The sequence below is a fragment of the Triticum dicoccoides genome, chromosome 4A, assembly GCF_002162155.2.
Source record: "Triticum dicoccoides isolate Atlit2015 ecotype Zavitan chromosome 4A, WEW_v2.0, whole genome shotgun sequence".
Classification (NCBI taxonomy): domain Eukaryota; kingdom Viridiplantae; phylum Streptophyta; class Magnoliopsida; order Poales; family Poaceae; genus Triticum; species Triticum dicoccoides.
In genome coordinates, this window is record NC_041386.1 from 614,875,645 (window position 1) to 614,888,511 (window position 12,867).

At 40.7% G+C, this 12,867-nt stretch overlaps 2 protein-coding genes across 2 annotated transcripts in view; one reads left to right on the forward strand and one right to left on the reverse strand.

Annotated features, from left to right (window-relative positions):
• Nucleotides 1-520: 520 nt before the first annotated feature.
• LOC119283831 (probable LRR receptor-like serine/threonine-protein kinase At3g47570) lies at nucleotides 521-6,653 on the reverse strand. Its single transcript, XM_037563221.1, has 6 exons — nucleotides 6,474-6,653; nucleotides 2,823-2,920; nucleotides 2,621-2,763; nucleotides 1,874-2,041; nucleotides 1,076-1,735; nucleotides 521-938 (listed from the first exon to the last, which is right to left on the reverse strand). Exons 1-6 carry the CDS (start codon nucleotides 6,651-6,653, stop codon nucleotides 556-558), a joined length of 1,632 nt encoding a protein of 543 aa, XP_037419118.1. The 3' UTR covers nucleotides 521-555.
• A 488-nt stretch (nucleotides 6,654-7,141) lies between these two features.
• LOC119283832 (probable L-type lectin-domain containing receptor kinase V.3) overlaps nucleotides 7,142-12,867 on the forward strand; it is a 14,873-nt gene continuing 9,147 nt past the window's right edge. Inside the window, exons 1-3 of the mRNA XM_037563223.1 lie at nucleotides 7,142-7,159; nucleotides 11,458-11,586; nucleotides 11,826-11,915. Of these exons, the coding sequence (XP_037419120.1) occupies nucleotides 7,142-7,159; nucleotides 11,458-11,586; nucleotides 11,826-11,915 (237 nt within the window). The remainder of the gene's footprint in view (nucleotides 7,160-11,457; nucleotides 11,587-11,825; nucleotides 11,916-12,867) is intronic.

Sequence of the window (12,867 nt, forward strand, 5' to 3'; positions counted from 1 at the left end):
GGGCGGGCTCGGGTGTGGCCACGGCGGGGCGAGCAGGTGAGGAGCGCGGCCACAGCCACGGCCACGGGCGGCGGGGCGCAGGCGCGGCCACGGCTACGGCGGCGAGCAGGCCACGGCCACGTGCGGCGGCGCGTCACCATGACCATGGCAGGGAGCATGCCACGGGCGGCGAGTTGGGCACGAGCGTGTGTGGTTAATTTTAGGCGTCTGTTGGAGATGTAGCTGGGCACTATATTTTTGGGCGTCTGTTGGAGATGCTCGATCATCCGGCGCGCTAAAACGCTACTTTGGCGCTGTAAATTTTTTTTAGCGCGCGGCTTCGTAGGGCGTCTGTTGGAGATGCTCTTATGCTGCAGACTGAGAACATGTTTTTTCAGTCCGCACTTTATCACGCAGTGGATCGGTATTTCTCTTGATGAAGTATCAGCGGTACAACAAAAATTCGAAGAAGCCCAACATAAAGGCCTCTCAGGAAGATATCTTCCAGTCACCTGAGAAAACTAAGCATAGACTACAACTCACTTGTAACATACAAACGAACAAAACAAAAGTGTCCTATTCCTTGACACGCAACGCTGAATATTCTCGTTTGATTGCGGAGACTTCTGCATAAACTTCCGGCATTGTCGGTCGATCTTTTGGTGTCTCCGTGGAGCATGAGAGACCAAGCTGAACAAGCTGCATAATGCAGCTCAGCATCCCCACCATTGCATGGTTTCCATGGTCCACACCTTCGTCTCCTAAACTCGGGATGTTGAAATTAGGATCAAGTATCTCACGGATCTTTTCGGGGAATGCATTTCCCACAAATTTCTGAAGGCTCAGGCCATTATTGAACAACACATCTGTTGGGCGTTTCCCCGTGAGCATTTCTAGGATGATAATTCCATAGCTATACACATCACCCGCCGTTGAGATCTTGTTCCCGATGCCATACTCTGCATTGTTTAAATTTCAGTTATCTTAGAACAATGATTATTGAAAACTATATAAGGTTCCTTTTGAATAAAGGAAAAGGGAAACTTGAATCATATTAGGGAGTAAAGATAATAATAATAATGTAGTAAATGTTTACCTGGTGCAATGTATCCAATTGATCCTCTTGGCCCTGCTAAGCTCGTAGAAGTAATAGTACTGGAAGAGTTATGACTTTGAAGGAACTTAGCTAACCCAAAGTCACTGAGACGGGCACCCATGGCATCATCTAAAAGCACATTGCTAGGCTTCAAATCACAGTGGACTATAGGGGGCACACAACTGTTATGTAAATAATCCAATGCAGCAGCTATGTCCACTGCTATTGTTACTCTGGAGCCCAAACTCAACGGTCTTCTTGTTTCTGAATAAATCCAGCTCTCTAGGGTGCCGTTAGCCATGTATTCAATAATAAGAGCCTTGAAATCGTTCCCTTTGTTGTCCCATGTTGAGCATGCAGAAATCACCCTTACAAGATTATGATGACGAGTGTTTCTGAAGGCCTCACACTCGGCAACAAAGCTTTTTGGTGCTCCAAGTTGGTCAAGCTTGAAAACTTTGACAGCAATCATCCCATTTGTTTCAGACTCAAGTACACCCTTGTATACTGATCCGTATGCCCCTGAGCCAACCAAGTTGTCTGGAGAGAAACCATTTGTCGCTTTGGCTAAATCAGCATATGAGAAGCTCTTCATCTCCGTGTATGATGGATGATCTGACTGTTTAGATCTCTTACTCCTCCTCTTCAAGAGAATAAATACTACACATGACAAACAGACCAAAGCAAGAGCCGCCACACTGATCCCAGTTATCTTTAGAGTTCGCCAAGTGCGCCGGTGTCTGGATGATGCAAAGCAAAGTGGCAGTTGTAGCATTGGGGAACTAGAACATAACATACTGTTCCCTTGGACAGACATCTCACTAGAATTTTGAAATATCCCCCCTTGTGGCATTTGACCCTCGAGGTCGTTGAAGGACAAGTTGAGATGCTTCAGAGAATTGAAGGACTGGAAAAAGTTTGGGATTTCACCGCTCATGTTGTTTCGAGAAAGATCACCAGAAATACCTTCCAAATTCACGAAAGACTAAGGAATTCGGCCAGCAAGCGTGTTACCCTCCAGGTAAAGGGACTCTAAGCGGACACAAGCACCTAAAGCAGTTGGAATGTGCCCGGAAAGATGGTTGTTGGATAAACAACAACCATTGATTCATTTTATTATATCGATTTTCATTCCATCTTGTACTAGTAATACAAGATGTGATGCTTTTCATCGGCACCCGCAACCATGGAAGATTTAGCGTGCTTCTGGAGCATAGACAGAGTGCCTGACTCTGACTGCAGCTATGACATATTGACACTGCCAGATACACTCTTTAAACCACAAGCAACACTGGTGTATCTTGCCTTCAACTTGATCAGACTCAGAACATATTCAGACATAACACATTCATAGTAAATCAGGCAACGTCCTCCTTGACGTCCTTCTACTGCAGACTGAGAACATATTTTCTTCCACACTTTATCGCAGAGTGTGGCTGGTATTTCTCTTGATGGCATATTAGCAATACAACAAAATTTTGAACATACCCAACATAAAGGCCTCTCAGGAAGATATCTTTCAGTCACTTCAGCAAAGTAACTCACCGGCAAACAAAAACAAAAGTGTCCTATTATTGATGCGCAGCACTGCATATTCTCGTTTGATTGCAGAGACTTCTGCGTAAACGTCCGGCATTGTTGGTCGATCTCTTGGTGTCTCTGCAGAGCACAAGACCAAGCTGAAGAAGCTGCATAATGCAACTCAGTATCCATGCGACCGCACCGTCAAGGGCATCTTCCCCCCTGCCTGAGTTGCATCGGCTGCGCTGCCTGCTCAGCTGCTCCGGTGCTCCTGCTACTCTCGAAATGGATATGGTTAACTTCTAATTTAGCTATCACAAGTACCTACACATATGTGTTGAATTAGACTTAAAATTAATGCCTAGATGGACAGAGCACCTGATTCTGACTGCACTCCACTCCTAGTTCATCTCTTGAATGTGAAGGCCTGAACTAATTTACCGGATGCAGTATGGCACATTGACACTGCCACATCCCCTTTAAGCCTTCAACCGTCCGGCCTGATCAAATCTTATGCCTGTAACAGCTGCTTGTTTCCACTTGCCAATCTGCCATCATCGCCCTTAGAGATCTCGTGTCTGAATCATTACATGTCTCCATTGCGCCTCTTAGAGGCATCGGAGGCAGCCGAGCAACGAGCAGCGTTCAGCGTGGCACATTTTACATATGCCTTTCTATTGCTTGTACTGATCCAAAACAGGTTAAGCTTATCAGTAAGGTGCAGTTTTTTTCAACCAGTTTTTGTTTATTATTCTTTTTGCCAGCTAGCTTTTCTATACACTTGTGGCTATTTTCATACTAGAACAGATTATGAAACAACTTCAGCAACATCAGACTGATTCCATGGAAGTCGTTGGGGGAGGGAGCCTCTATCGGTTCCCATGTCACATTTGATATTAAATCCGAATCGCATTGTCCTTAATATATATAATAATGTCACAGCATCTGATGCCTCCACATGGATCCATCTCATCTCCTCTCCTCTCAATGCCAAAAATAAAAAATAAAAAACTGCATCTCTTGACTAATATAAACTCGCTCCATCTCCACTCATGCCTCCACATGGATCTCATCTCTGCCATGTTTCCCTTTCTTCTCAAAAATAAAAATGAAAAATGGACCGTGTCCTCGGACTTACGATAAAAGCTGGACCAACTCCTCCCGCTGGACTAGTCAATCGATTTGCTAAGTGCTCCTCTCTCCTCTGGCCAGTTCCTCAGCAAATCCATCGACCTCTAGCGTTGACTTCACCAATCCCTAAGCAAGCAGCAGCGACGGCGGAATCGCTAGCGGGAGGCAGCGGCGCCGGCGGCCAGGCGGACGGCAGCCGCGAGCAAAGGTGCGCCGTGCGCGGCACTGCTCCAGCCTCCAGTAACTGTTGCTGGTTGGGAACCGGATCCTCTGACTTAGCACGAGGAAAGTCAGGAAGCTACAATGTCCCCCGCCGGTTGGTTCTTTTTGTTTAAACTGGCCAAGGTAAGTTAGAGATTTTATGCAAATCATGAAGCACTGTAGATAATTACTCTTTATATCGCTGTATTAAATCGTACTCTCTCCGTAAATAAATATAAGCGTGTTTGGGTCACTAAAATAGTGATCTGTTGAAGCGGGTCGTGCGCGCAAATTTTTTTCAGCCGCTGCTGGACCTAGCGCCCTACCGCACGCAAAAAACTATTTTAGCGCGCCGCTCGTTGCGCAGTTATTGAAGATGCTCTAAACACTCTTATATTTCTTTATAAATGGAGTATTAGTTATGTAGCGAAGGGAAGTCAGGGTGCGGTAGCTTCCTAACGTCCCTCCCTACGTTAGACGATTTGGATCGTGCCGGTTGGGGGTGGCCATGAAGAGGAAAGGTAGAACAAGTGAAACGCGTCGCATCAGTCCATTAACTCGAACTGAATGTACTCTTTAGGCCTACAACTTATGAGATGATCAGATTTAGTCCATCAAATTATTTATTTGATCAAATAAGGCCAAATTCGATTCCGAAGTAAAAAGAAAACCAGGTCATGTCGCTGTCACGTCAGCCTAATTTTGACAGCTTGCAAACCGACTAATTTTTACAAGGAGCTTTTTGCAACAACGCCAATCTAATCCGATAAAGAAAATTATATTAAAATCACACATTGTGTGAGACTTGAAACCGAGATTTGAGGGCAAATCAACATCCAGTGACCATTATGCTGCTAAGCGATTTGTGTACTATTTAGGTTACATAGTACGGAGCATATATATCTATACTCCTATATAATATACCAGTAGTAAGTCGTATGCATCGTTGGATCTTTCTAATCAGACAGCTCAAATTTATTGGCCTGTGTTTCATGTTTACGTGGCTGTATATGAACCGTTAGATATATCAATCTGATGGCCTAAGTTGAAGGGATTCGCGCTGCGGCCTTTCCCTGTGCTGTCAGCCATCTCAGATGTAGTACTTTCTAGGATGCACATGTGAACCTGGGAGAATATCGGGTACTCCCATCACTAGAGTGCTCCTGGTGCTCCAAACTCGGTAGCACATTTTTAAAAGTTCAAAACATTCTGAAAAAAATCTAGCACATTGACACAACATCAATGTATGTAGTCAAAAAAAAATTCAAAACATTACTCGAGATACAAAAATGGCAAAATCAACATCAATGTGATAATGGGCCAAATCTAAAGCCCAACTTATGTTGTGTACTATTTATTGTCGAATTTATCATTTATGTTTCTCAAGCTATGATTCGAATTTAGATTTCAAATTTTATGACAACATACAGTGATGTTGTGTCGATGTGCTGGATTTTTTTTCAGAACTTTTCAAACATTTTAAAATGTGCTACTGAGTTCGGAGCACCGGGAGCACCCTAGGGTTGGGAGTACATGATATTCTCCCATGTGAACCCGCCGTCACTCTCGAGAAATATCTAGCCACTCCCGTGATGCATGCAATAGTAGAGCAGAATTGTAGTACAAGCAACCACAGTAGCAAGCAACCAAGTATGCATCAGGACGAGAGAGAGAAAAAACATGTGACGGTGCAGCCTGGGTATAGATGCACAAGCCTGAACTGATTATAGAATGAAAAACAAAATAAAAATGTTATTATATGTGTTACAACTAGATAGCTTTTATTTTCTCTTACAATTTTTTACATGTATTATTATCCTTGTTTTCTTTATTTTTACTAATAAACTCTGAAAAAATATGATCAACAAAAAGACGTAATCAATATTAATTATTATTCTATTGTAATGATAATTAACTTGCAAATAGTACTTTTTTCCATCGCTCAATCTAGGATGACTTAAATTTTATTAAGCCAAACCTTTGAGGATGAAGTGGGTATCTTTTTCTCTTGGTATAAATTGTGTGAATTCGATATTACACAAATACAATATTAAATTATATATATATATATATATATATATATATATATATATATATAATGATTAATTAGTTAACAATGCGAGTCCTCCTATGGTACTTCAAACCATGATACTTAAAATTACCCACAAGTATGTGTGTTTATGTCCCGTAAAAAAGTATGTGTGTTTATAACTACCTCTACACGTGCATGGCACGTACCATTAACTAGTTCTGTGGTAAGCTATATATATAATGATAAAAACTGACGTCGGCCTTTCAAGATTTGGGGCCAAACGTCATTTTCACCGCTGGATTTGAGCATGCATCTTAAAACAGAGGATCACAACCACGTCAGCAAATGAGATTGTTCGGTAAAAATGATCCCCAATGCGAACACATCTTTCCTCCCCCTCCACACCTCTCTCCGCTTTGCATATCCATTCCTCCCACCACATCGCGACCACTCTATTTGCTCAACCCAGAGAGGGAAGAGGAGGCTGAACACCGCAGGCTCGCCGCGACGCACCTGGCCGGCATGCTCCGGGTCTGTGCCAACCGGCTCGAACTGCCGTCGTGGGCGGAGGTCGAAGGCCGCATCGGCCCTTGAGGCCACCTCCATCTGTGCGCTCCTTGCCGCCGTCGCCAAGCTGACCATTCTCGCCGCCATCCGAGGCCGTGTCACCGAGTAGACCATCCTCGCCGCCATCCGAGCCCGTCATCACGGGCTGCTCAAATCCCCTCGATTCGGCTACCTCATGCCCGATGCGTATGCTCGTCCTCATTCGAGAAATTGGATCCCCCCCTCGAGATTGACGGGTGCGGCCGGGGCCACTAGCCATTGACACAACCCTAGGGCAAATCATCAAACCCCATGTGAAGTGGGGCAAATGATCCAAATCCCCCGTAATGTTCTGTGGCCGCCGTCGTAGGCTGATAAACTCCTGTCGATGCACCTTCCCTCCCCTTGGATGTGGGTTCTCGTCCTCGCCATCATCCATGGACGCTGTTGCAGGCTGTTTTTTTTCCTCTCGATGTGGCTTCTTATCATCCCTGCCATCCGTTGCATGAGCTAGGGGCTGGTCATCCTTGTCTCCTCTGATGCTGGGTGTTCAACCTCGCCTCTCTCCAGTCGCTTATGCTGTCGTCGACTGCTCAACGTTGACTCCCCTCCCTGCCTCATGTAGTATGTCGCAAATGGCGCCCAATTTGGAGGTAAGAATTTTGGATCCCAATTTCTAGCAATTTGCGTGAGTAGGCTAATGCTAAAATTTTCTTGTAAAGCACAATGACAAACATGAACCTTATGTACCTAGACTCTAGTATCACCAATCCACAAACATGGCAATTTTTTGTTCACATGGTTTGTTCCAACAAGTTTTTGCCATGTGTTTTCCCCCTCAATCCCCATCCAATTTGCCATGTGCAGCTAGAAAAGAACATGGCAATTTTCTGACAATGGTTTAAGAAGAAATTTAAGATAAGATCTTTATCATAGACATAGGCATTTTTTAACATTAACATGACAATTTTCATCAAACCGATATGGCAACATTCAGAAAGCTATGGTTTCCTCAAACCATGGCAAAATTTTGATAAGCTCAGGCATGTTTTATAGATTTTTTTGTAATAGTTTTGCCATTTCTTTGACCAGTCGCAAGTTAGTATTCAATGAGTGTGTCTGCATTTTCTTTTTCTTTTTTAAGTATCTAGATGAGTAATGTGATGCCGTATGGAATTTTCCATATGAACAAATACCGAACAGAACATTTGTCAATCCGTGCCACCACAAAGTTAATAAGCAATATTTTTGTAACGACACGGCAAAACCTAATGATGATTTTTGCCATGGAAAATTTGTGCTCTACTTTAGTTTCTTTCACCCATGGCATTATTGCTATGATTTTCTTAGGCTTTCATACAAGTTTGCCATGTATAATGGTAAATTATTCTTCCGGTGTCTTGGTATCATGGCAATTCATTTTTGTTCATACGAAAATTCCATTATTGTCACATGGCATATTCTTAAAAACTTTTCATTTTATAGGTTTTTTGGTCATAACTTGACAAATTAATTCATTAATGGTCACATGGGAAATCCATTACCAAACTATTTCACATACATGGAAAATTTCTACTATAAAGCATCAATATACTGCTTCTTTTACACATTCAATCCATAACATCCCTTATTCAATCCCTAATCAAGAATAATTAGGATTTCTAAAAAAAAGGAAAAAATAAAGGGTCCATTCATAGGAAAACCCAACCTTTCCCCGCATCCGACACTAATCTATTTTTAACGTCTAATTAGAGCGGGGAATCATTAAAATTTTGATAAAAATACCACGACAAATTTGAATATCATTTTCCTTGACAATTTTGATCAATTTTTTGTGTTATTTCACATACACGACAATTTGATCACACAAAAGATGGCAAACTTGGTAAAAATACCATGTCAAGTTTGAACATGCATTTGCCGTCACAAGTTTTGATCAATTTTTTTGTGTTATTTCACATACATGGCAGATTTCTTTGATCATGCCAGTTTTGATAAAAAATACCACGGCAAATTTGAATATGCATTTGCCATGACAATTTTGATCAATTTCTTGTGTTATTTCATATACACTGCAATTTTATTACACAAAGATGGCAATTTTGATATAATATACTATGGCAAATTTGAATATGCATTTGCCATGTAATATTTGATCAATTTTTGTGTTAGTTGACATATATGGCAAATTTCGTATACAAAAGCATGGCAATTTTCATTAACGTACTATGGAAAATTCTAATATACTTTTGCCATGGCAATTTTCGTCTCAAGTACTGCTATTTTACATAAATGACAAATTTATTATGCAAAGCATGTGAGTTTTAACTAAAAATCATGGCAAAATTTGGCATACATCTTCCATGGTAAATGTGGTCATAATTAGTGTTATTTTTACATATATACCAAATTTCATATACAAATCATGGCAGTTTTAATTAAAATACCATGACAAATTTTGAACATATACTTGTCGTGGCAAATTTAGTCATAGTTTGTTTTTCCACTGTTAATTTTTTCCATGGTAATTTCCGAACATAAATTCTGGGTAGATTTTTACCATGGCAATTCTATAAAATTTCCATGTAAGCATTATCAGAGTTTTTTGTTAGATCATTTTGCCATGCTTTTTATAGGAATCAAATTGTTTGTAAACTTTTCAATTTGTAAAAAATAACATCATGGTAAATTTTAAACAAGTTTATTCTACTCAAATTACTTATTATGAAAAATCATGGCAATTTTATTTACTAAATGGGTGTAATATAGTCACGTGGCCAAAAATTCTCATTATTTCTATACATGCCTTGGCATTTTTATGGCTCACGACATGCCAAATTTTCCCTAGTAAGTCATGGAAATTTTGTTTCAAATGTGTTATCTTAACCACACAATTTTCTCATACATTACATGGCATTTTTATTATCTCTACGATGGCTAATTTATTTTTTACCACATGCATGACATATATGTTATCTTAAAGAAAATTTAGAGCAACTGTGCGATGTACACTGAAATTTAGGTGTCTTGGCAAATTTACTTACAGAGTTATGGAAAACTATTTTGCTGGACATTGGCAAGTTTTCATCTGTACACACATGGGCAAGTTACTTTTTAGGTTTTTTGTAAGGGTTTGTGTGTTCTAGTGATAAAGCCAGGACATATTTTTGGTTTTTTATTCCTTTGCCACATGTTGTTTTAATATCTTCTTGGATTTTCGTTCGGGTTGGCTTCCATATTGGGGTCCACATTTTATTCCTTTGCCACATGTTGTTTTAATATAGCATGGCGACCTGATCTGATCTATGGAAAAATTAAAACCCGGGTCGAATCAATATATACTGTGTAATGAAAGTGATTTGTTCCTTTTTTTTCGTTTCTTACACAGTAAGGGCCAAATCACAAGACAAGGAAAGTGATCCTAATCAATATAAGGGACAAAACACAATGCAAGCAATGTGATCTTAGTCAATATATATTTTGCTAGAGACTATTTTGCTTATGTTCTTTACAAAGTAAGGGACCAACTGCAACGTAAGCAAAATGATTGCTCGACCGGATCAATTTGGCACCCTTGCCAAAAAAACTCCAAAAGGTTGTGTACCAGACTAAAACATACACTATGTAATCTAATCAATGAACGAGTCACTTAGTCTCTACTACTAGGGGGAGTTGGTAGCGTCGCCTCACCTCCCACCAACCCGATATTATGCGCACAACGTCTCATAGGCGACCTTTCATTCAAGCGCACCTAATTTGGGCCAGCCCATTTGACGCACACATTAACTCAATCCGATCAACGCTTCTCCAAAATAACGTCATGCATTAACTCATTCAAATCAAATCATTAAAAAAATCTCAAGTAAATCCAAACATTTGTTCCTTCCACTACTCATACCCAAATCAAATCAAATCAGATCTTACCAAAACATCAACTATAATCAAAGTTGGCCGACCCACTCGACGCGTGCAAGCGCTTTTATTTTTCCAGTGTTTTTTTGTTTCCTTTTTCCATTTCATTTTTCTGTGACCAACCTATTATTTTGTACTCGGCATACTATCAGAATCGACAAAGACTTGGGCAGAAAAAGTGATTAGTAGGCTAACGATAAGTTAATCATTAATCACTTAGCGGTGTAGTAGTCATTGATGTTTTGTTTTTGCCCTTGGATCATGGGTTCAAGTCCCACCACTGTTGAGGATATCGTGGTTGGCTAGTGGGTAGGGGACTAATAGGCTAACGACAAGTTAATCGGCCAGCTAATTAATTAATCGGACAATTTATTAGTTCATTGGCTACTCGTTCAATCGACAAGTTAACACATTAATTGGCCGAATTCTTGAACAGGGAGTCCCACACAGGATGAGGCATTTCAATTTTTTTTCCTACATCTGATTAGGTCAGCATTGTCGCTGAAAGACCCTTGTAAAAATTCGTCACTTTGCGAGCGGTCAAAGATAGGCTGACATGGTAGCTACATGGCCAGTTTTTCCCCGAACAATTTTGGCCTTATTTAATCAAACAAACGAGTTTATGGATCAGATCTAATCACTTCTTTAAGTTGTTGGCCTCAATCACGCATTCAATTTGAGTTGATGAACTAATGACGCATTTCACTCAAGATAGAACGGTAGAAGATTGATAGGAAGGAGCATTTGTGTAGTACAATTGTATATTGTGAATTTGTATTGTAGACTGCTTTATAGTTCGCTCTCGCTCAATATTTTTCCGTCCTACCTCTCCGCAGTTCCATGAAAAATCATCTGGTTGTATTGTTAACTGGATATCATCTATTCACAAAAAATAAAATAAAAATAAAAATTGGATATCCTAACACCACTTGCCCACTGTTCCTCCTTGTTATTTATCTTGTCCAAATAAAGGATGATGCAGTTTTTGCCATAAGCTAATGTACTCGATTAATTGCATGATTCCTCTGTTCTTCTGTAGATAAGCCTGTCTGACCCAAAGAGGGTGATCCAGGTTTACCCCAGTGAGCTCCGCTTCCCCTTTCTGCCAAACACGATGTTGTCAGCTTCGTCCTCAATCAAGCTAATCAACCCCACGGATAACTATGTCGTTTTTCTTCCTATGTGTATGAGGAACAATGAGGCATTGTACACGTCCCGTCCGGACGGTGGAGTAATCCTGCCACCAAGGTCCAACAGGAATTTTTTGTAACAAGGGTGGCGAAGAAGTCCGTTGCACAGAGCATCGAGTGTGATGACAAGTACCTTCTGTTCATCACCACTGTGAACGAGAGCTTCAGTAACTCCGAATATGGCAGTGATTTACTCAAATTTTACAACGAAAAACAGGGTGGTCAAATATGGCATAGGAAAGAGTTGAGCGTCGTTCTTTACCCAGTAGATCAACAAGAGTCCCCTGACGGTATGCCACATACTAAGGTGAGTTCCCCATAGTACATTTTATTTTACATGTGTTCGTATTATATTAGCGGCTCAATTGAATTTATAGCATGTCCTGCCCTCTTATTTTTAGAGAAAGCAATCATGGCAATCGATGTTTATTGATAAAATATTTTGGAAAAAGGGTATATTTCTCCCGGCATCTAGATCAACAGATGCATACACGCCTTTTTTTTACATCAATGCACACCGGATAGGAACTGCCGCACACTAGGCTGAATTGATTTATTTGTACGTTAAAATGAATGCTTATTTTTCGGTCTGTAGGACATGTTGGCTGTGTGCATGTCGCTATGCAGAGACCGGGCATTCTTTCGATGCGGTGGTATCACCTTGATGTATCAATTCAATTAAATGTCCTTTATTAAAAAAAGGCACACACGATACTAAAAGGAAAAAAAAGGGAAAAATGAAAATCTTCTTGTAATGAAAGAAAATACTCCCTCCGTCCCAAAAATAAGTATCTCAACTTTGTACTACCTCTAGTACAAATTTGTATTAAGCTCGAGACACTTATTTTGGGACGAAGGGAGTAAGAGTGTAGCTAGTGATTGGGTAAGGAGTTACTAATCAAGCATCACCGATCCTATTACTGAGCTACCACCAGTTCTTGAAATAGACAACCCTGGTAAAAACCTCCAACGAAGTACATGCCAAGGTGATATTTTTCCGAACCTCTGTTCGCTGCAGCACACCAAGATAAAATATATTCGCCCAATAGCTCTCAAAAGAAAACTTACGGGTTCTTTCCACCCAATTACAAATCTAGGTAGGTCAAGACCACGCTATTGACATCTCTAGAAAAATGAGCACACTCAACCATCCCAATTGACGTCGCTAACTCACTGAGCAATCCCAGTAGATTGCAGCCGTAACATTCCACCATTGGTCTTAACCCAGTAAAAGCTTATGGGCATTGGTTTGGTTTGCA

Bases quoted from the DNA above. Each gene is read 5' to 3' on its own strand.
- LOC119283831 (XM_037563221.1), bottom strand. From the start codon at position 6,653: ATGGCGGCGAGGATGGTCTACTCGGTGACACGGCCTCGGATGGCGGCG. The intron at 2,042-2,620 runs GTGAGTTACTTT...TGAATTTGGAAG, and splicing joins ACTTTTGTTTTTGTTTGCCG to GTATTTCTGGTGATCTTTCT. The intron at 1,736-1,873 runs GTATGTTATGTT...TGTCATGTGTAG, and splicing joins GATGTCTGTCCAAGGGAACA to TATTTATTCTCTTGAAGAGG.